This window comes from Apodemus sylvaticus, chromosome 13 (genome assembly GCF_947179515.1).
Source record: "Apodemus sylvaticus chromosome 13, mApoSyl1.1, whole genome shotgun sequence".
NCBI lineage: Eukaryota > Metazoa > Chordata > Mammalia > Rodentia > Muridae > Apodemus > Apodemus sylvaticus.
In genome coordinates this window covers 14,134,469-14,158,510 of record NC_067484.1, presented here as the reverse complement: position 1 = coordinate 14,158,510, position 24,042 = coordinate 14,134,469, and the positions used below count along the sequence as shown (strand labels likewise).

General features: G+C 50.4%; 1 protein-coding gene across 6 annotated transcripts in view; it reads left to right on the top strand.

Annotated features, from left to right (window-relative positions):
* Mbp (myelin basic protein) overlaps positions 1–24,042 on the top strand; it is a 108,132-nt gene that overhangs the window by 82,491 nt on the left and 1,599 nt on the right. Inside the window, exons 5-9 of one of the 6 annotated variants that reach the window (XM_052201369.1) lie at positions 2,019–2,096; positions 12,627–12,728; positions 14,993–15,028; positions 15,433–15,465; positions 18,841–18,963. In XM_052201369.1, coding sequence (XP_052057329.1) covers positions 2,019–2,096; positions 12,627–12,728; positions 14,993–15,028; positions 15,433–15,465; positions 18,841–18,963 — 372 coding nt within the window. The remainder of the gene's footprint in view (positions 1–2,018; positions 2,097–12,626; positions 12,729–14,992; positions 15,029–15,432; positions 15,466–18,840; positions 18,964–24,042) is intronic. The other 5 variants (XM_052201370.1, XM_052201373.1, XM_052201371.1 and 2 more) reach the window with 5 other exon arrangements.

Here is a 24,042-nt window from a genome sequence, read left to right as displayed (position 1 = left end):
GGATTTATTTCTGATGTTGGTTCTCCTTTCCAGGGAGGTGGAAGTGGGGGAGATTAGCCAGCTGGTGACAAGCAGTTCTGACTGGTTGATGAAAAGCACAGGTCGACATCTGAAGGAAGAGATCATTTTCAGTGAAAATAAGTCCTCTTTGAGCTCATGCTGAAAGTCACCGAGATGCCCAGATACCGGCTTAGTACTTAAGAATGACTGGGTACTCCCATCAAACCATGGCGTAATCGGTCATCTTGAAGTTGTTTTGTGTTGTTGTTTCTCTGTTGTGTCTTTTGCTACAGTCTCTATTTTGTTCATTTGTTTCTGAATAGAAAAAGCAGAAAGCAGCAGCTCAGGGAGATGGAAGTGTCCCTAAAGGTGGCTCAACGCCTGTGTGTCTCCCTAAGGGGTGTTCTTGCCCCGCCCTGTCACCCCTTCCCATCTGCAGGTCGGCCTTGGGTTGGGCACCTGCTTCTAGGTTACTCAGCAGAAGCCATTTTACTTCTGTCACCTTGATGTGAAACACAGACCCTGTGAACCTGAATAGCAAGGAGAACGCCCATCTTTCTTTATCTGACCCTGTATGGGAGTGGTGACGGTGACATCAGGGTACAGATCACACTTCTGTAAGTGTCACCAGGTCATCCTTTCTTAGAGCCGTGATTGCTCCAAGCTGTCTGTCCACCCTGTGTGTAGATGTCAGGCCTGGCGGGCTGTGCAGGAGCTCACAGGGACTGATGTTCATGGAGGAGGTCATCCCAGGGGTCCACAAGGGACACTGGCTAGAGCTGATCCGGCATCTTTTGCCCAAGTGAGTGGCCCAGGCTTGCCCAGTCACCCTCCCTGACTCAGTTGAGGGGTCCCACTTCATGAGGACAGCCAAGTTTACCCGAGAAAGTTTTCTCTAACGGGAATACTCAGTTGCTCACTCTCTCAGCTCCCAGTGCAGGAGATTTAAGTGGCCAGGATTTCTTGCTAGTGTAGAAGTTGCCTCTCTTGTATGGGTGAGGACTCTTGGTTGTGAGACAGACTTCTGGGCACAGGTCACTCTGACTTTCCACTCTCACCCCTGCGGTGTTGACTTTCAGTGGTACTTCTAGAGAGACTAGTGAGTCACACTACAGTCACCTTGCAGGACACCCTGCCCACGGTTAAGAAGACCATTCATCTGCAACAGAGGAAGAGTCTGGAACCTGCTGGAGGAATGGTTGTTGTGGGTGACCACTATAAGCTCCCCTGTTCATCTCTTCCCCTCACCCCACCCCGTTCTTCTCTCCCTGTTCTTCTCACCCCTCCTCCCCACCCCCTTTCTTCTCTCACCCCTCCCCCCCTTCTCTCCCTCCATTTCTCCCACTCCTTGTCTTTCACTCCCTGCTTCTCTCCTGATTGTTTCTGCTGTGAACAGTCAAAAAGAGATGTCTCCTGAGGGCCATTTGTCCGAGCACTCTGATTCTAGTCTCTTGAAACTTGCTTGAACTTCCTTGAGGTCTACACACACTCTCATAGCTTATAGAATATTCTAAATCAGGAATAAACCGCACATCACAGAAGTGTGTCGGTACAGCTGAGGGTGACATGACCCGTGCTGGGGAACAAGCAAGTGCCTGTGCATATGGAGTCCCTCAGCTCCACCAACAAGAAAGAATGTGGGCTAGAAAATGTCACTCCGTGTGACCTCAGGAGTGACCCTGAACACTGCAGCTCCTGAAAACCGCCCCCTGTCCTCTGTAGAAGCCTTGAGAAGGTGAGGATGTGCCACCCACTGCTGATTCCTACTTAGAAACGCAGCACAAATGGCCACCACGCTTGCCAGTAAAGGCCTGCAAATAAAAGCCATTGTAAGATGAAGCCAGTCCATTGCAGTTCCACGGTAGCTTTCCAAACACCTCCACAGCACCAGACAAGGAAGCATTTCTTTGCCTGATGGGGGAACGACTACACTGATCCTAGAGATTGCGGAGGACTGTGGGGCTCTGCAGGCAGTGCCCACACCGGACTCACCCGGCCCACTCTGTCCTCCTCGGCAGGTACCCTGGCTAAAGCAGAGCCGGAGCCCTCTGCCCTCTCATGCCCGCAGCCGTCCTGGGCTGTGCCACATGTACAAGGTAAGTCGCCGCTGTCGGCCCACCAGCCAAGGGTCACCTGTGCGTGAAAAGACCCTCAGCTCTGTGGACAGGCCTTTGAGAGAGTCACATAGACTAGGACAGGCAGCTGCTTCAGGGGCTCACCATGTCCCAGGGTCTACAGGTCATCTGGGAGTCCAAACAAAGATAGGAAAGAAGGCCCCGAACAAACACAACGAAGAAGAAATTTCAAAACAAAACCTATGTAGGAGGTAAGGACCCTGTCTGTGGTGTGAAAATCTCAAAGGACAGGGCAAAGCTGTCAGGTCACCATAATGGGAAAAAGCTGTGGACTTGTGGTGTGGCCTTCTATAATGCCACACATGTCGAAAAGCCACCAAGAGGGGAGGCCAGGAAGGACCAGCTTTACCAGGGCATTGCCTGCCCAGGGTCCCTACCTGCTTCTAAAGCAAGCTCCTATAGATGTCAAGCACTCCAAATATCAGCCTAGTCTAACTCAAATGGCAAGTGTCCTTAAGTCCAGTCCACAGACATCTCTCCCTCTGAGTGTGTCATAGATAACATGGTTGGGATCTGCCCTCACTTCCCAGGATGGAAACCATCACATTAATATACCATAGAGGAATCTGGGGAGGGCAGAGACAAGAGGGGCATCCTTCAGGCAAGCACAGTTGGGACTGCTCCTCCTGCAGCTGAATGCCACCACACTGATTGTGTCTCTCAGTGTCTGTGTCACACAGAGGTGCACACCACACAAACCTTGATGCCTGCCCTTTTCAAAGACAGACAGTCGAAGGTCAAAAACTAAAAGGTAGACATTCTCCACGCTCCACGGAGCACCTATCAGGAGGAAGGATGCCTAGGGATCAAGTGACCACACAATTCTTCTGCAAGGCGTTAAAGGTGAGCCTGTGAGGGGCTCACGGCACTCGAGGCCGCAGCAGGAAGGATACCCAGACCCGTAGGCCTTGGACTTCCTGACTCAGATGCTTCCCAATGAGACTGTGCAGAAGCTTGCACAGGAACTCTGCTTGAGGTAGGTGACCTGGGGGCACGCGGTGGGTACTTGAGGAGGCGCTGTCCCATGCTTTGCCATAGCAACATGAAGGGAGAGGAGCATTCCTGCTGGCCTCTGAGATGGTCACTCGGGACCAGGGCTGAGAAGGCAGCAGAGGAAAGCAAGGTTAGTCTAGCCCAGGGCCCTGGCAGATGTGACTCCAGACATGGGCAGTAATGGGAGCCCTGGGGACGTTGCCTTGTCTCCTAAGTGACATGACTGACTGAAAGCCTCATGCAGGATATCTGCTGTGGCAGAGTAATGGCTCACTTCTACCTGTGCCTAGCTGCAAGGGCTGTTTCGACTGTAAAGCACACCGCTCCGCCTAAGCAGTTTCTGAGGTCTGCTGTGTCTCTAGCGTTCATCTTTTCTAGGACCTGCTGGGTCTTGCATCCACTTGGCTTTCCTGAACTGGGAAAGGTCTTGGGCAGCAGAACCTGCCTGGCAAACGCCTGGCCTCACTGCTTCAGGACTTAGCATGCTGCTAGTGCAACAGGTGTGAGTCCTGTAACAATGTGAGCTGCTTCACCTAAGGGGAAGAAGGGGCTTGTGGTACCCAGGGCTCGACGACTGAACCAAACTGTAGAGCACTTGGCTCATCTTGAATGGTGCCAACACCGCCTCCCCACCCCACCCCCACCCCGGCCCTGACTTGAGACACTCTGCCTCAGAAAGTAGGACCCTATGCACAGAGAATGGAGATTCTGACTGGAACCCTGGGGTTTCCCACAGCCAGGAACTATCAACAGAATATTTCCTTTTCCTCCTTTAAAATTTACTTAACAGAAAGAAGTCAGACCCTCCTAGTCTCTACATCTTCATCCCAAATGCATATATTTTAAATTTTCTGGGTGTGTATTCTAATGACTTGAGAGGAAGGAGCTGGTCAAGGAGTTGAAGCCGCAGCCTGGATAGCAATTTGACATTAGGTGTCCCTCAACCGGTGGGCTGCAACCCCTTTGGGAGGGTCAAGTGACCCTTTCATATATCAGATATCCTGCATATCAGGTATTTACATTATGATTCACAACAGTAGCAAAATTACAGTTGTGAAGTAGCAACAAAAATAATTTTATGGTGGGGGAGTGGTCACCACAACAAGAGGAACTTTATTAGAGGGCCGCAGCATTAGAAGGGGTCAGAACTGCAGCGTCTGGAGATGGAAACTCTCTCCCAGAATGCTAAAACATGCTACTGGCTCCCAGGGTGGATTCTTCACATCTATTATTTGTGAATTCCATTTTAGTTCAAACAGAGTTTGAACTAACTGGCTCGAACACACATTAGGACCAAAGGAAAGGACAGTGGTTATTAGGTGCGGCGAGTAATGGTTGCTTGTCTACTGTGAGGGAAGGCAGAGCTATAAGGCACTGTCTTTTGTGTCTGAGTCAAAGCTCGGAGGACACTGTGAGCACTGCTAAGTCGGCCTTCCTGGCTCTGCGTGGCCCAGGTGCTCCTCCCTCTCTCCTTAGTAGTGGAACACACTACTTACTATGCTCAAAAGGCTGTGTCTGTAGAGAGGTAGGTACCCATGCATATCACTGGATTACGTGTTGTGTTTCCCGTTTGCTAAAGCACCTGCAGGTTCTGTAACAAAGACCTGCCTTCTGTGGAGGAGCTCAGACAAAGAAGGAACTTGGTCCTTCCACTGTTAATGGCCTCCTCAAGCACCAGGCACCCCCGCTAAGCATTTATAGGTTCCAAGAGATCTAGTCATTTTCTCAGGGCTGGTCATGCTCATTGTTTGGAGGCTGGGGGGCAAGTGGGAAGGAGCAGGAGACAGATAGAAGAGCCTTTGAGGGCGAAAAGCAAAAGTGCCAGAGCGATAGGGAACAGGTGCAGAGCTCAGGTGAGGGGCAGCTCCCCGGAAATGCAGAGACGGGTCTCGTGTATCCCGTGTATCCCGTATGGGCAGCCCTCCTCCGCTTCCGGCATCGCGGGTTGCTAGGCTGCAGCCTGGTATGCATCGCCTGAGAGCTGAGAGCTAAGGAGACCCTCCCTATCCACAAGGAGAGCCTCTCCAGTCTTCTGTGTGCGTGCGGCTTGGCAGGAGCCCTGGGGGAGCGGCGGATAGCAATAGCCACCTCCACTGTCCACACCCCATCGCCACTGTGAACAACCCCAGAGCTATGGCCTTCTCTGTGCTAGACATTCACTTGTGAAGCTGTTGTGAGCAGAGAGAGCTTTGTGCTAAGCAAGCAAGGAGGATGTGTTTGCTCCACCAGACATCCTGGTGTGACATGGGCAGTCTCATCTCTACATAGTTCGTTTCCAAACTGTTCTAGAAACACCCAAGCAGCCCCCCAGTGCAGTGCTTGCCCCGAAGGCCCAGAGGCTCCAATACCTGTCTTGTGCTGCTACAACTCTCAGGCAGTTTTGTTTCTGCTCTGGAGTTCCTCAGTTGCTAAATGAGAGCGTCGGTTAAGCAAAAGATATAACAAACATTGCCCACTGGTCTCCTGTCTTCAGGAGAGGCTCCTATTGGGTGAGATAACACCTCTGGATCCTTCCCTCTGGAAGGCAGAGCCTCAGCGGGGGCTAGGTTTTTAGATCTTCCAACCTCAGGAAGTGTAGCTTGCAGAGTGCAGGCGGACAATGTCCACACAGAGGGGCTACCCACAGGCAGCGCTGGGAGCTGCCTTACCGTTTGATAAATCCAGTTTCCTCCTGGTAGGCTCTGGGTAGATTTGGATGGGTTTTGTGGCTGCTCATGGTGTCTCTCTCTGAGGCAAGCGCCGAGCAGGGCAGGAGGCCAGCTGCCTGCCTGAGCGCCCAGCCTTCTGGTGCGGTGTGTGCAGCACCCATCCTGCGCTGAGCCCAAGGCCTTCGCTTGCTGGAAAGCCTGTTGTTGTCTCACTCTTCCTGGCAAAGAAACCTCCCCAGACCTCACCCTGCACTCCGCCTACACACCGTACAAATGGACACAAAGCTCCAAAGCCACAAAACCAGGGGCTTCCTGCAGTCCAGAACTAGGTAAGTGAAGGTGAGTCACAGGTTCAAGACTAGCCAGGGCTACTTAGCATGACACCATCCCCAAAGAAAAATGCCACATGTGTCAATGCTTGCTCTGCGCTTTTTCTGTGACCTCTGTTTACTATTTACGTGAACTGTCATACTTTGGACATATTGAAAGCAACGGGTACTTGGAAACAGTAAAGAAGGGGAGGTGTTAAGACCCACCCCACCTCCCACGATGTTTACAAGGAAACAGAGACAACACCTCAGGAAGCCGAGGAGACCGGGACAAGGTGCCACCACACGGCTGGTTTACTCAAAGCTGAGAGGCCGCACGGCCAGCTCTGTGACTTCCTTCAGATGCCACAGGCCCCTTTCCTCTCCTCGGTCACCGCTCTTCTGGAGACCCACTGACCAGGAGCCGTTGGAAAGCAGGCATCAGCGCTAGACCTCTGAAGCCAGGAAAACCCAGGCCTGGAGAGCATCCAGTTAACACTGGAAGTGCTTGCCCTCTCTCTCTCTCTCTCTCTCTCTCTCTCTCTCTCACACACACACACACACACACACACACAGCAAAGCTGTTTCAAGTGTACATCTAAGGAGTGAGAAATCCAGAGCATTCTGAAGTTAACCATTTCACTGCCAAAGAAGGGGTCAAAAGTTGCCAGAGGCAGCCGAGCGCCAGAGGCAGCCGAGCCATCTCTGTCTTTGTGTCCTGGAACAACATGAAGGAGCTGCATCAGAGGAGCTTTCCTTTACAAGCGGCTGCAGGTCAAACACTTAGGAACCCAACACTGGAAGGTGTGACAAAGCATCCTCCTCCCACAAGGGACACAAGGATGGACACTGGTGGTCCCAGGCTGTCTCCACAGCAGATACCAATCCCTGCCTTGCCGTGTCTGAGGGCAAATACAACACAGTGAAGATAGGGGCCAGTCTGAAGCCCCCATCTATCCACATCCATCCAGAAAGTGGGAAAAGCTGCATGGCTGCCACTCTGCTTGCTGTGAAGAAAGGGGTTCTCTCTCATCAGTCATCGACATCGGTGACTGTGATGCATGAATGTTCTGCCCCACCGATGCTAAGCAAAGAACTAAAACATGTGGGGGGGGGCGCACATGACCCTCGATTACAGAATTTAAAATGCATGGATTTTGTTAGGGAAAAAAGAGAGGTGACACTCTCTCCTGAGATGATTCAGAACAGTTTAACCACAAATGGTATCATAGCTTCTTCTGTTCATGCAAACCAGACCCGAACTGGGGCAGCCAGTGCTGAGAGGGCCTCATGCTGAAATACCCTGAAACAAAGAGCATCTGGACCGCCGAGGCCCAGGGAGTCAGAAGTGAGGGAAGATGGCCTCCACCGTGGACACGCTCCATCACCATTCTGAACCCATCCTGAGCCCCTTGTCAGACGTCGCCTGTGACCCTCGCTGAAATGGTTCACACATAGGTTGGCTGTTGACCCTGCCACTGACTCCCAAGCAGGAAACAGATGTGACAATCAGATCATGAAAGAAGGGAGCTGTCCGTGGCCTTCTTCCCCTAGAGACAGTGTTAATGAGGAGAGCTGTTCAGAAGATTTCCAAGGCATGGAGAGCATGAAGGAACACAAAAGCTTGAAGAGACAGCAGAGGCTCGGCCTGCGGAGAGAGGCTCTGTGAGTGTCAGACTCACTCGGGAGTGCAGATGGGAGGAGACATACGCTTCCACTTTCACCTGCACAGAGGAAAAAACATTGTATCAAATCCGAACTCACTCTGTGCGCTGTTCTGACAGTGTATCTCAAAGTCGGAGCAGCCCCACACACATCCAGAACAGTTAAGATAGTTAAGTACTCCAACTTGCGCTAGTGAGAACGCTGGTCTGCAGTCTCCTGATGCCACCGTGTGGCCAAGATGTGTGCAACAGTCTGTGGAGCCAGGTTGTGCTGTGAAGGAAGGAACAGGGTAGAGGAGCGCTTGCCCAGTGTGTGTGGAACCAGTGCTCAAAATTAAATCTAAAGGAAAGACAGGAGCACGTATCAAAAGATAACTTGGTTTGATTTGCCTCCCATGGGAAGAACAGAATGTTCCTAACTGCTGGCGTTGAGGCCTACCTAGTGTTTTCCTCAAAAGAAATTAACAGGGTCCTACATTTTTGTTATATGGAAATGAAACGTTTTCAGTGATGATGGCATGATGGGAAATCTGGTCTTTAACCTTACCTGAGACTGCACTCTTCAAATCCAGCTTAATTAGGAAGTGATTTCCCAAGCCTGATGGACTCTGTCCATCTACAGTGTTTATTCAGTTCTTTCCCTCAGATAGAAACAATTTCTTTCTGGCCCACAGTTTCAGAACTTAATATACATCTGCAACTTTGAAATATATGAGAAAACCATGATTTAAAACTCCGTTCTTGTTCCACATCTTCTGACCTGCTGCCTTACGGACCAGCAGCCTCCTGTGTCTGTTGCTAGTCACATGATCCTCCGATGCTCTCCAGGCCCAGTCAGCCGGGTTCACTGTGGTCATCTCCAGCATCCTGGCCTGGACCCAGGGGCCTCAGTAGGAAGGTCCCTGAACCCCTTCTCGCCTCAGTTTCTCCCTACAAATGAAGCTGAGGAGGACACAGAGCTGGGTGAGCAGTTTGGCTTCAGGTCAGTGAGGGGGACATAGCATCTCCTGCTTGCACGTGAGTCAACATCTTCATTGTTTACACAAATCTGCTTGGAGACAGGAGAAAGAAGAAAGTGTAACTCCAAAACCTGCGTAATGCCGGTCTGGATCCCAGGCAAAGGGGGCGGACCCTTCTCAGGCCAGAAATCAAGTAAGAAGTAGAATCTCTTTATTTTGCTTACCCATAAAACCCTAGACCCCACTTCCTTGTGAAGTGGCTATTGTTAAAGTTCATAACCTGTTAAACTGCAAAAGAAGTGTCTCAGGCTGTTCTTGGGAAGCAGCCTCTCTTCCACAGAACAAGCAGACACCAGTCTGATGATCACTGACCTCTGATAGAACTTCCAAAGTTAGCCAGCCCCCAACTTTCCAACCTACAAGACGTTGGAAAACACATTTCCGGACCTCTGCAGAGAGCATGTCTGTGAGCACCCCCTGCTGGTGTTGGGCACTATTTCCCACTGAGGGAAATTGGAATTTTTCAAAAATAGCACAAACAGGTAAATGGAGAAAGTAGGGATCTTAGAAATCAATGATGTGGTTGGGCCAGGCTTCTCTTCCACAATTCTAGAATGATTCATCATAATTTTACTTTACGTTGCCTCAAAAGTTTGTTATCTTTGTTTATTAATACAAAGCTGTATTGACACAAAATACCTTAGTGTTACCTGAGGTAGCACTAAGATAAAAAAATAGGCAAAGAGAAGACTGTGTGGTAGGATCTCCTTTAAAGTTCTTTGCAGCCTCGGCTGACCCATGGCAGGTCCGTCATGTGTGTAATACCTTCTTGTAAGTATATACCATTTTCTAAACAATGGAACTTTTTATGTTTAAAAACAAGATTTTTTTGCAGACCCTCACAAATGATCAGCTCCAAACACAACCATGGGGTTCACTGACCAGGCCTTGGCATCAGGGGGTGCCAGATGGCAAGACCACCAGTCCACTCAGATTCCAGGAGTCATTGGCAGGCCAGCAACAATGGCTTTGACTCTGTGGTCCTTCTGGCTGGCAGAGAAATGACGTTGTTACAATGGCTGTTAGTAGCCTACAAGGGAGGTGCTCTTCTGCGGGCAGGCTGGGCATAGACAGACTGTGCTCTTGGAGAACAATGATAAAACCTCCACTGTGGGCTCTTTGCTTAACCCTATGAGCACAGCAAGCATGTGTTTGCCAGAGAATGCATACATGTATATATGTAATAAAAAGCTAAGAGATGAAAGTCCTTCCTCATAAACCGTGTTAAATGGGCTTGTTTCATTTTATAAACTAATATGTAACAAAGTAGACTCACTTTGTGTCGAATTCTATATGTATTAACCAATTTATAAACTTTTTAACTATTACCACAAATCTATATCAACCTAAGACCTCCCCTTCTTTGTGTACACAACCCCCTTTCTTTCCTCTCCCAGTTAAAGCCACCTCTGCTCTAGTCCCCCCTCCCACTGGAGAGGCCTTTCAAGAAAAGCACATAAAAATAGTATATGTGAAACTTTTCTGAATGGCTTCTTCCACGCAGCACGACGTAGAGATGTCTTATTGCATTTTCACAGCGTTCATTTTATTGCTAAGTCATATTCCATTGAATGAGCATGTCAGACTATGCTGGTTCTCTGGATGAAGAACATCTGACTTTCTTGTACTTTGCAGGGATTAGAAAGTTCTACAAACCTTCAAGTGCAGGCTTTGAGTAAATGTAAGTTTTTCATTTAAGATTTAAATTATTTTTCCTTCAAAAGATAAGTACTCAGTATATTCACGCAAAAACTATTTTCAAAGATACAGCATTTCTTTTTCATTCTTCAAAGCATGAAGTGGGACTGCAGGACCACACCACAAACACATAATCTGTGCTGTAGGGAACTACCAAGTTGGTTTTCCCAGTGACTGCATTATTTTCTACTTCCACTGCAGCGCATGGGAGAGTCCAGCTGCACCCTGTACTAGCCAACACTTGCTATTCTTGCAGTTTTCCTTAGCTATCCCGGGGGGGGGGGGGGGGTAAATCGCGTCGTCTTGCGGCTCCTGTTAGCACGCTCTTCATGGCTGTTGGTACTGAGCAGCTGTTGTGCTGATTTTTTTCCTATGTCTCTTCCGTGAAACGTTTGTCCAAGTGTCTTAATCAGTTTACTTTCTTACTTCTGAGTTTTGAAGATTTGATTGTTTTTTTTAAACATATTTTGTGTTTGAGTCTTTCTTTTTCATACGTGATTTGCAATATTTTCTCCCAGTCCACAACTTGTCTGTTGGTGATCCTAACAGTTCTGTGCGCTGTCGAGCTTGAATAGGGTCTGACTTACCTACCGTTGCAGGCTGACGGATGTGCCTAGAAGGATAGTCTGTCTCCTGGTACCCACATCAGCCAGAGGGTTCTCCAAGCTTACGCTCCACAGCTGTGGCATGGCCAGGAGACTTGTGATAAGGAGACAGCATTACTAGGAAGGGTAGTCTGTGAAGGTCTGTCTCCTCACAGCAGCTGAGGCAGAGCGAATGCCATTCTGTGGCTGGGGCAGGCCGCTGGGCATGTGTGAAGTGAAGAGTCCCGGCCCTTAAGAGTTTTTCAGAGTGTGAGCTCACTGTCAGAGGAAGAAGGATGGGAGGGGAGAGGAAGAAAGGGAAGCCATTTAGAAAGTCCCAGCTGGCCGAAGTGGGGGGGGGGGGGGGGGGGCATGCAGAGCTTGCCCTGGAAGAGTGAGCAGATTTGGAATGTGGTCCCTGGGAAGCAGTGAGCCTTAGTCCCTGTGCAAAGGTCTGTGATGTCGGGAGTGGGTGACGTGATGGGGAGAGATGAAACCCACCGCTAGGATCGCTTCCAACATGGAGAAGGCATTTTCCGCAGCCTCAGGACACACACCGCAGAGGGTAAAACTATGTTAGCTGCTTAGTTCATCGCGAGGATCCTGATGCAGCAGACAGGAAGAAGGCTGAGTGCTAGACTAATGGCACCCGTGCGGCAGAGTTCTCCCCAGGAAGCCACGCCCATTCTGTACTGCCTTACTGCCGCCCAGGCTCCTGGGCAGCCACTCCTGCCTTTCTAGAGGTGAACTCCCCAGAGTGCTCTCCCAACCTGAGCACAGGGAGACAGGATGCTTCAAGTGACTGGATTGCAATCCCAGACACATGGCTGCGACCCCTACAGACAGGCTTTTCCTATCACTCCTGTTGTTCTTGTGGCTGTTTGACTGAGGGTCCTCAGAGCACAAGGGTGACCCTGACTGAGTGCTGGGAGAAAAAGAGGGGAAAAGGAGGAAACCTGTGTGGTCTCCTCCAGAACTCCCTGTCTGCCTTGCTCTCTGAGGAGGGTGATGTTGTGCAGTACCCTCACAGCATCTTTCTAAGGATTCCCGGTTAGATGTAGACAGTTTCTGTGGAGCTGTGCATGTTTCCTGTGTCGAGCACAGGTAGAGTGCCAGCCAGGAGGACAGCATCAGGAGAAAGTAGAGCCTTTTCAGTCTCCCTTCTGAGCTTGCGCTCACTTGGGATAAATCACTGGCCATGTGCTTGCTAGATAGAGTATCTTACTGGCTGTATTCACTGGCCTAGAACCTTCTGGTTCTGTGGGTTATGAATGCCCGGCCCAGATGGACACTTGAAGCCGGTGTTACTGCCATCTGACTCGAGGTGCAGACTCAGAACCCCGGTGACATGAGGTGAAGAGGCTAGTTCATGAATAGAGAGCAGCCACTCAGTAAACTATGTCTATGCACCACGCATGCTCCACTAAGCCCTGCCCCTGGCTCAGGGGTCTGGCGGCACGCCAGCAGCTTCCCCATCCCCAGGGCGTGCACACACGGAGTAGAGACTCAACTTCCTCAGGACAGACCCGGCCCACCTACGCCCTCTCTCTCCTCAGCCGCACGCTTCTCTCTTTCAGGACTCACACACAAGAACTACCCACTATGGTTCCCTGCCCCAGAAGTCGCAGCACGGCCGGACCCAAGATGAAAACCCAGTAGTCCACTTCTTCAAGAACATTGTAAGTGATGGTGCACTGGGGAACCAAGAAACCATCAAGGGAAAGGCTGTGGATCCAAGAGAGGTCTTAGCTCAGACCTACCCTCCCTGGATCCTTCACAGGGTACCGCTGGCCTGAGGAGCACCACCCCCGGGAGGACCTGGGTCATCCCAAGTCCCAAAGGACACTCTTGTGTGCATCTGCCGTGTTAAACAAATAAGTGTATTTTACTATGAACTTAATTTTAATAAATCAGACAGCTAGTAGATGCTTAATTAAAAATATAGACTTTGTAACCCTGAGAAATGAAAATGGCGGGAATTAGTATTGCCCAGGAGGACTGGGGGATGAACAGAGAATGCAGGGTGCTTTAGGCCAGCAGGACTGCTCTGTGTGGCCTTGTAACATAAGACACGTGACATTTGCACAGAAGATACATGCCACATAGAGTGAACCTTGATGTATCCAGATGATGACAATTATGATTATGATCATGGTGGTGGTGATGATGATGGTGATGATTATGATAATGCCCCAATGTTTGTTTGTCACTTAGAACAAACAAATCACATTAATGCTGATGCTAAACAGCAGAAGCTGAGCAGATGTGTGGGAATGCCCTATGGGTATAGGGGAAATGTGTGATTTCATTACAATTTCTGTGTAAATCTAAACTCTTCCACAAAATAAATATCTTAGTTACCTCTCTATTGTTGTGATAAGACACAATGACCAAGGCAATGTATGGAAGAAAGAGGTTTTGGGGGGTTTATAGTTCAGGGGGTGAATCCAGGGCCATCATGTGCAGGGAGCATTGTACTGGGGCAGTAGCTGAAAAATCACATCTTTAGACATAACCATGAGACAGATATGAGGAGGAGATAGAGATAGATACACAGACAGATGATAGATAGATAGATAGATGATGGATAGATAGATGATGGATAGATAGATAGATAGATGATGGGTGGATAGATAGATAGATGATGGATGGATAGATAGATAGATGATAGATAGATAGATAGATGATGGATGGATGGATAGATAGATAGATGATGGATGGATAGATAGATGATAGATAGATAGATAGATAGATAGATAATGGATGGATGGAGAGATAGATAGATGATGGATGGATAGATAGATGATAGATAGATAGATAGATAGATAGATAGATAGATAGATAGATAGATAGATAGATAGATGATGGAAGGATAGATGATGGATGGATAGATAAATAGATGATGGATAGATAGATGATAGATAGATAGATAGATAGATAGATAGATAGATAGATAGATAGATAGATGATAGATAGATAGATGGATAGATGGATGGATAGATAGAGCAACGAGTGGGAATGGCCCACCCAAGTGACACACCTCTTCCAACAAGGCCACACCTCCTAATGGTTCTACCAACTACACACTAAACATTCACATATATGAGCCTATGGGGGCCACTCTCATTCAAACAATGGTTTGGTTTTTTTGTTTTGTTTTGTAACTAATGGTTACAAGTGAGGGGCTGGAGTGATTGCTCAATAATTAATCCTTATCTTAGGCTTTCAATTGCTGTGACGAGACACCATAGCCAAAGGCAGCTTGAGGAGGAAGAGGCTCCTCACTTCCACACCACAGTCCATCAGTGATGGAACTCAGAGCAAGAACCTGGAGGCAGGAACTGAAGCAGACACCATGAACAAAGGCTGCATACTGCCTTGCTCCTCATGGCTTTACTCAGCCTTCTTTCTTAAATGCCCAGGGCCACCTCCTCAGGGATGGCCCCGCCCACGATGGCCTGAGCTCTCTCGCATCAATCACTAATTAAGAAAATACACTACAGATTTGTAGGCAAATCTTATGGAGATGTTTTCTCAAATAAAATTCCCCCTTTTCCAAATGATTCTCCCTCGAGTCAGGTTGACACTGATTTGACTAGCCAGTACACTGATTTTGCAAAGGATCAGGGTTCAATTCCCACCAGTCAAGCTGGTGGCTCATAACTGCCTATCACTCCTGCCCCAGTGCCGCTCTGGCCTCCATGGACTCTGCACTACCACGCCCACACACAGACATGATTTTTTTTAGTGGGGCATCCTGTTGAAACTGAGCATCAGTAGACGTGCCATTTCCAGCTTCATGTGACAGAAGCATGTGCTAACTTCTGATGCCTAATAGACTGGAGCCATGTCTGTAGACACAAAGTAGTGGGACCCTCTGGGAGGGCGTGGGGCTTCCTACAGGAAAGTGAGTCACCGCAGCCCACCCCTCTCTTTCTTCCAGGTGACACCTCGCACGCCACCTCCATCCCAGGGAAAGGTAAGGTCTTAGATGTTTTGACTCATCGAGAGTCCATTCACATGCTTACCCTGAAATCCCAAAATGTGTTCCAAACGGAACTGGGCTCAAGGCTCCCCGAATCCACCCAAGTCTTGCTCCCCGAGACTCCCACTGGGACGGAGAGGCAACAGGTCTCCAGTTACTCCAGTCCACGGCCAGTGCTTCCAGGCAGTGTCCCCCTGAGCTGGGATTCACACCCTGACCTTGGAGCTTTGAGGGTGCCTGGCAATTCTCGAATGTGGGGCCTTCGAACTGCATTCCCCTGCTCTTCTTTGGGGGGAGGGGCAATGCCATCTGGTCGTTCCTGTTGGTTTCAGGACTTTGTCCCGGGCGATCACCACATCAATGTTTCTGTCGTCACTGTTTCTTTCTCTTCCTCGCAGGGGAGAGGCCTGTCCCTCAGCAGATTTAGCTGGGTAGGTGATGACTGCGTCTCCTGCTTCCGTGTCCCCTGCCGCCTGTGCAGCCCACTGGCTTCTAAGTTATTTCAGTTGCTTAACACTCGCCTGTCCTGTCCTTCTGAAGCCATCTTGCCCACCACGCTCGCCTGCCCGCCCGCCCGCTGGCCCGCCCGCTCGCTCGCTCGCTCGCCAGGCCTCTTTCTATCCCAGGCAGGCAGGAAGCCTTTCAGTGTGGGTCGCTGCCAGGCTGAGTCCCGTGCATTGCAAAGCCCTGTGCCTCCTCCCCACAAGCGTTCTGAGCTCCTTCCCAAGGAAGGGCCATATTGCAAGACCCAGTAGACCAAATACACTGCTGGCCAGCCTTAAAACAGTACTGCTGATCCAAAGAATGATGCTAAAATCAGTTGCTTCATTTCCAATAACCCTTCTACCATTAATCCAGAGGTTCTGGGGTGTTGTTTGTATGTTAGTGGTATCTAACACAGAGGCACCAAGTCACCAAGAAAGATTCCTTGAGAGTTTTAAGTTTTTAGACACAAGATCAAAGTTTCAATGATAGTTTTAATCCGTCGAACAGCTTGGCTTCTAAATCTTAGCAAGTTTTCATGTGTATGCCAATTTAAAATGCTTACTGATCTATCCTAACCAAGTGTATTGACCCCAGATGCTAGCAACTACCAGATATGGTTCTTTTCTTTTCATTGTTAAATAGCTGTAATTTTCAGAGCTACGCGGATGCACAAACACCAGCCTGTTAGCCAGAGGTGGGGTGGGGTGAGAGGTCGTCTATCTATGGACAGTGTGGTACAGAGCCCATCTGTGCCAACCAAACAATACAAAAGAGAAGAGGTAAGAGGAGAGTGGGGAGAGAGACAGACAGACAGAAGGGGGGAAGAAGGACAGTAGAAACAACAGTAGGTAGAAGACAGGGTCAAGCAAGGGATACACATCTGTAATGCCAGTACTCGGTAGGCAGAGGCAGGGGGATTGCTGAAAGAGCAAAGTGACCCCATGTAGCAGGGCCACAGAGTTGCCGTGTCTCAAAAAGTAAAAATTAGATAAACAGAGGAAGAGATATAAGAGGAAGAAGTGCTTGAAAGACAGAGGAAATTTCTGGAACTCCTGGACCATTCGCGAACGTCCTCATACTGAGCTATGAACCACGTGATGTAAATGTTCCTATTTTTCCCCTTACATGGTAAATCTTCAGAACTGGTGACAACAAGGTGTCTACCCAGCCCCTACCCAGCCTCTGCCACGGCCTCTTTCTGTCTTTAACTTTCCGTGCCAGCAGGGACAAAGATGGTGTGAAGAGTGGCATCTGTTCTTACCCAGAATTCCTATTTTAGCTGCTGCTGCTGCTGCTGCATGTCTACGGCATGGCTTGTCAGGGCATTGTGGAAACACTAGTCGTGAGGAAGTGGGAGGAGGAGAGGCCCTTTGGCGCACCGGCCAACAGGCAAGGTCTTGGTGTCTCTCTCTGCAGTCTCTAGTTTGGGCCTCACAAGACCCCCTTGGGTCTCTCTTGGTCCCGAGTTCCTTCAGGTTTTCGTTGTCTCTCTTCAGGATGGCCTTCTTGTCTGGACTTTCAGAAACTCCCTCTTGCTCTCTCAAAACTCTGTTGTCTGTGTCTTGGTCTATGCTTACCAGGATGGAATCGACTGGGAAAGTCCCACATTGTGAATCTGAAAGCTGAGCTGTCCAGGTCTCAGAAATTCTTGGTTTGGAAGAAACGCCATCCATCTTTCAGGACACAGAGTTCATCCAGAGAAGCCCGTTTTTGCTGCTTCGTTGCCTGTGTGCTTGGTGCCACACACCCCAAGAGCAACAACCCTTCCCTGTGATATCCTGGAGTCTGTGTGTCTGAGAAACCACCAGGATTCACGAGTGACTCTGTCTGGCCCCAAGTGCATGTGCAGCTTAGATCCCTCTCTTGTCCCCACTCCTTATCCCACCAGAACACCTGAAACTCAAACAGCCTCCTGACAGCCAGGGGCCTCCATGTCCCAAACACAGGCTAAAGAGAGGGGATGATGTAAGCAGCTGGAATCAGGGGAGAATGCTGGCTCATATGGCCGGGGTCTAACTTCCATCTTGCTCGCAGAGGCCAGGCCGTGGAAGTGCCTGGACGTGTCTTCATCCTGCCCTTCACACGTCTTAGATGGCAGCCGGCTGGATTGCTTCTCAACATCTGTCTTGCAGGTGCTAGGTGTGGTTGGTCCTGATGCTGGAACTGTTAGAAGTGACAAGTGCTTTCCTATTTCCTTTTGTCAAACCCAAGACAGTCTGGTGTCCTGCCCTTGGGGCTGGGTGTTGTGAGTCAGGGGCATTCCGGTCAGCCTGCTGAACTTCACACTGAGGCTTGATGAAGACCTTACCCAGAATGCCAGTGTCATCATTTGGGGTTGCTGAGGGCAACTGGGACCCAGAGAGACTTACATCCCAGGCCTCACGGTCCATCACTGCATCCCACAGAGTGAGAGGGACTGTGGACCAGTAGAGGCAGGAGGAGGAGCACCTGTCCTCATTAGGGACCCAAATGCAAAGGTAGAGCACTTATGACCCTGCCTCATCCTGTGAGTGGAAGATCAGTACCAGTTTCAGTGTGCAGGAAACTGAGACTCCCACACCTGCCCAAGTCAAGCACCTAGAAAGAGGGAGGAGCTGATACCAGGTTCAGCTCGCTTCCTGCACAGTTGTCAGCAGCCCATGGCACCAGAAAAGAACCCAAATCTAGGTCATACCATGGCCATCATTGAGAGATTATCCTGCACCAAAGACGGGGAAATCTGTCTTTTACATTAGGGAAGGTAAATTCTACAGAGTTCAGTTTCTTCATCTCCCCCTTCCTCCTCCTCCTCCTCCTCCTCCTTCTCCTCCATCTCCTCCTCCTCTTCCTCCTCCTCCTCCTCCTTTTTCTCCTCCCTCTCCTCCTTCTCCGAGGCACAGAGCATGGGTAAGCAGAATCTGAACTGTGAAAGACCAGCAGAGAAAAACTTAAGGGCCAGGCAGAGGGTGACACTCTGGCCCCTGGGCACCAGCACCTTTCCTGTGCTTCCTCCTCTGATGAGGGTGGAGGCCCTTGGTGGGAATTTGAGGGATGCCTGCCTTTTTCTCACAAGGATACCCTGGCACGGAGCTCCGCAGCCTTCTGTAAAGTTGGGCACTTGTGCCCTGGAATATTCAGCACCTCTGGCCCAGGCCCTTTGTTCTCCAGCAACACCCACTGTTGGACTTGGGGACGGGCACTTCTCCAGCCCCTCCCCATCAGAGCTCCGTGCTGCTCTTGCTCCTGAATGATTCACCGATGCCATCTGGTGGCTGATGTCCTCCTGGGTAGTTCCTGGTGGCAGCTCCGAGCAGACACTGAGCTCTGGTCTTTTCTTGCAGGGGGCCGAGGGGCAGAAGCCAGGATTTGGCTACGGAGGCAGAGCTTCCGACTATAAATCGGCTCACAAGGGATTCAAGGGGGCCTACGACGCCCAGGGCACGCTTTCCAAAATCTTTAAGCTGGTAATGTAACATTCCTACCACGGGAACACCTGGGCACCTACCTCTGTGGGAAGTGGGGGCCTGGAGCCATGCTCTCTGTCCACTGTGCCCCACTTCTCCAGGCAAAACTGTGTCCCCAGGGTAATGCCAGGGGTCAGGAAGACTGTGAGCAGAAAGGCAAATTCCAGAATCCCCAGCTGAGCTTACCCAAGTGTTCAGTGGCCTCCTCCACCCACGACATACCCTCCCTCCTTTGCTCTCAGCCAGCATAGCTCTGCCTTCCCTCTGGATATCTTACAAAAGTACTGTGAAGCCAAGAGTCTTGAAGCGATGCTGCTGTGCTGTGCACAGGCTTTCCCTGGGCCTTGCTGTGAGCCCATACTCTCCCTCTTCTCTCCCTAGAGATGAAAGTCAGGTGCACCACTGACCTGGGTCTCCAGCGAAGGGCCTAGGTGGGAATGAGTGGCATCTGCATGTGGAAGTAGCTGAGAGGAACCCCTGAGGGGAGACTCACTAAAATCACTCAAGGAGACCCAGAAAAACCCAGGAAGGGGCCTGCAATTAGCCCCATAGGTGCTGGAATCACACAGACCCAGCGAGAGATGCCAGGGCCATTTTGTTGTTGTTGTTGCTGCTGCTGCTGTTGTTGTTGTTAGTGTGTGGCGTCAGCTCCTGACCTCTCTGAGACATGGTTTCCTATCTGTGGTGTAAGGGCATGATGTGCCCACTTACCTCATATCTGCTGAGGTGATGATAGAGCTCACGGTCAGCATGGAACGCGGCTCCAGCAAAAGCCAAAATGGCAGCTTTATATAGCAATGCCAGCCTGGTGTAGAAAACCGCACAATGAACCTCTAAAAGGACCGCCTCAAAGTGAAGACTAGAGATGTCCTGTGTCCTCCCCCATGGAGCCCCAAAGGTGGAGTCTATCTGCTCCAGGGTACATGGGTACCCAGGTCAGGTTTTGACTCAGAACCAAGTCCCAGATTTCCCCTAAAGCTCCCCCCCTTGGCAATTCTAAATAGCACTGCGCATCTCCAGTGGCCATAGTGACTGCTGTCAGGACAGCCCGAATAATCCGGGCCAGGGCTGCCTTCCTGGGAGGAGGAGGCCTAGAGGCCTAGCAAGCAGGGCCAATCCCCCTCAAATCTGAGAAGCCAAGCCAGGTGCCCTGGTGGTTCCGAGGAAAACATTCACTAAGAGAAAGACAAAGGTGCCCAGCACAGCTTAGGGGCAGTGGGATGGTTGTATCTCTAAAGTAGAGATGTGACACTTGCTAAGACACAGAAAAGGACGTAGCATACGCGTGTGGGAACAGCACTGAAGGCCGAGTGGAGATCACCTCAGAGGGTTCTAGGAGACAGATGAGATGAGCTGAGCCACCCTTGACATCCTGGGCCAGGAGGAGGAAGAGAACCCACCCCACCCCCACCCCCCCAGAAAGAGAGCATTGACTCTGATCCTGGGGACCTGATGGCAGATGAGGCCTGCAGTCAGGTGTCGGGGTGACAGTTGTCTGACTGGCAGAGACAGGAAAGCAGCATCTGGGTTACAGAGTCTCTGGGCTAGACGATACAGAATGAACTTTTTGTTTATAAAATCCAGGGACTCTAGTGATGCAGCTACTCTCCAGTTAGGAATCTGTATCACAGCGCTCTAGGCTGGAGAGAGGCAGGGTGCGGCACATTGTTGTCGGTCCTGGCAGCTGTTGGAGGTGGCTTCCACGGCAACTTCAGGCTCTGGGGCATTTGTGGTCCCTGAGTGCACGGCTCCTGACTGTGCTGGCACTACTCCGTCTAAGCGAGGAGACCTGTGTCTGGGCTCTGGTGTCACACACAGAAACGCACTCACGGTCAGCTGTTCTCTGCTCTCTGCAGCCAGCTTCTTTTGTGAGGCAGGGATGAACGACCTGGACCACAGAGGCTTGTAAACCAGAGCGCCCCCTGCAGGTGTGAACCTTAAGGTACCACATCCCGAGGCGCCACCATCCCCAGTTCTTGCTTCTTTTTGGATGGAAAATTAATATCCTTGTAGGATGGTATCCAGGCAGAGTTGGCCGATGGCTCGAGGAGCGGCGTGGGAAGCTCTGCCGTGTTGACTCCCACTTTGTAGCATCTGCACCAGCTGTGCTGTTCCCACAGGTTGGCCTTGGGTGGGGGATGGGAGGTGCCCTGCTGGCTTCCTGGTCTACCTCTCATTTGGAAAAAGGGATTCTCATTCTTAAGATCCTAGTGCCTTTGCTTCTGATAAGACGAGCTCTGTTCTGGAATCATTTGTCGGGCCACGGCTGACATCGGGATGGATGTGCAAAGGTTCTGATCTGAGGTGGATGTTTCCTAAGAGAACCATTGCATCGAGATTTCACGGTTTGTGAGTGGGTTTGTAACAAAAGCTCCTGGAGGTAATCCCCCCTGGGCCTTCCATTGCATGGATAAACTGTTAGGATGTGTCCACAGTCCTCATACACAGATAGCCGGCGACCCAGTTTCCTGCATCCTCATGAAGCAGGTGCATGATCTTCCGCTGAGCCCAGACATGGCGGTGCATGTGGACTAGGGTTGCAATGTGCAGTGAGCGCCATGCACCTGAGGAAAGTTAGTCAGAAAGGAAGCCTCACACCAGGGATGTGAGCAGAGAGCAAGCGAGTGACCATCTGCTTTCCGTGTCGGGCAAAGTGTAGGCGCTCGCTACCCGGTCCCCAAGGTAGATCAAAGTAAAAAATAAATTCTATCACAGGCTTTCAAGTTAACACTTTTTGATCCATCGCCTAGGTTCTGAAGTCTGTAGGGGCAGGTATGGAAAGGTATTCTCTCCAGTGACCTCTGAATTCAGCCAGGGTCATTGGTGCTGAATGACTTCAGAGCAGAAGCCTCCGCAACCACGCCCACCTGGGAGTCCCCGCCCACCTGGGAGTCCCCGCCCACCTCTCTGCATAACTTCACCCTAAAGACACGTGGGGCGGGCGGCAGAATCAACCTGGTGTGTGAGGGTCAGGCTGCTCAGTGCCTCCACCCAGGAGACATGGCCCTGCTCTGAGGAAGTATGCATGGCTGTGGGCAGTGCCTAAAGCATGCTCGCGAGGTGGCACTGTCCCCCACAGTGCCATCAGGTGCATATGTGACTTGTGCGCTGGCACCAGGAGTGTGTGAGACTCACATTTCTGAAATAGGCTCCACACCTTCCCTGGGCTTCTTTCCGTTTGTTAACTGCTTTACATTTCTATGTAGATCAAGGAAGCTTTGATGATTTCCAGTGCGTGTGGCTGTATAATTAAACCATGTTACATAGATAGCTCGTGTGGGCTGACAGGCTGCGTGACCAGGCCAGAAGAGCTCGCAGAGTTCCCTGGCCCTTAACACCACTCTACCCAGGCTGCTTCCTGCTTGTCTGCTTTTTTTGTTTTGTTCTGTTTTTTGTTTTTTTAAACTCTTAGCCGGCTCTGAGGGAACGGCTCTGAGGGAATTTGCTAGTTCAGTGTGGCTCTCTGTGTCTTTGGAGCCCACATCTTATATCTGGGTGGATAAAAGGAGCCTTTGCCTCTTGTAGTGTCCCCATGACGCTGTTGAGTCTCGTGGGGACAAAGATATCTATCCATGCTTTCCACAGAGACTTCACACCCTCAGGTACAAGTCCAAGCCAACCTGTACCTGGTGAGCACAGGTGTGCGAGCTACGGGCCTAAAGCCCACCAAAGATGGAGCAAATGCACGAGAGACAAAAGGCATGTGAGAAAGCAGGCAGCGGTGGGTGCCCGCCTTGCTGGCTCTGCCCACTTGCTGCCTCTAGCCCTCGCTCCCCTCTGCTGCCTGACCTTGGGCAACTGACGCAACTTCTCTGATCTTTGACTATCATATAAAATAAGTGCGTACTCAAGGTTGGTTGTGAATACAAGCAGGAAGTCAGGCGGAAGGGCCTCTCCTCCAGGCAGGTGCTCAGAGACTGCTAGAAAGCAACAATGGTGTGTCCACCATTACGTTTCAAAAAAGAAGTCTTCTGAGGCCTGGCTGGACTCCTGCATTTCAGCCCAGGCATACTGTGTTTTCTAGAACAGAGATTCTAGGACTTCCCACGAACTCAGTGCTCTGCAGGGCCCAGCCATAGCTCTGCCCTGATCCATGTAGGAAAAGCTGGGTCAGGGTAAGGCAGATCTCCAGGTAAGGCCAGGGGTCCCGTCCTGGAGAAAGACTTCGCTCCAGAGGTGACTTCATAGCTAGCCTTTAACCACACCGCGAAAAGGCAGTCAGTCCCTCGAGGGGCTAACACAGCAGCACCCTCTGGGAAAGGCACCCAGCGGCTTCACCTCAGCTGGAGGAGCTGGCTTGTTCCAAACTCTGGGGCTGTGTGGCTGGCTGAGCCCAGGAGACATTACACATACATGCTCCAGAATGTGGCTGCCTCAGACTCTGCTGAGGAATGGCAGTGTGTATGTCTCCGTCTCTGGACTCACAATCTAAATCAACTCTTTAAAAGATGTACGTAGTATCTTTAATATAAGACGGGAAACTGAAGCTGAGAAGAATCCAAAAATACCGAAAGGAAAGGAGTGAAGTCATCCAAGGTGTGTCTAGGTGGAGCGTGACCAAGTCCGACTCCTTGGTATCTGCGCCGCTGCTGTTCCTGTAGGTTGCACTACATCTCAATCTGATTGGCCACATTTCGTTTTTAATTTCAAATGTAGTGTCCAGAAAAGACATCAGTTCAAGGTTTCAGGAGCCTTGTCACGCCCGCATTCACACACTCCCGAGTATTGCTAGTGTCTTTTAGTAGCAGTGGCAATAGTGTAGTGGCAGGGCACTTTTTCCGGACCTGGGGTAGCTTATGCTCATCAGTACCGAAGCCGCTTTCTAGAACACACTGTGGACAGCGATCCCAGTCCCAGCTTACACTGACCTCAATCTCCTAGCTGAGAAAATAAACAGCTTCTTTGGAGCAAAATACCAAAGCTATAGCATTTCCCCTGAAAGGCAATGCTGTGGGCGCCTTAGTCAGGGGCTGTGCCTTAAACTACAAACTCCAGTTAGTGCTTTCTGAAGGAGGGTGTGAGAAATCGAAGGACTATTCTGCAATACTCCTGGGATAGCACTTCCGGCCCGAACAGCGT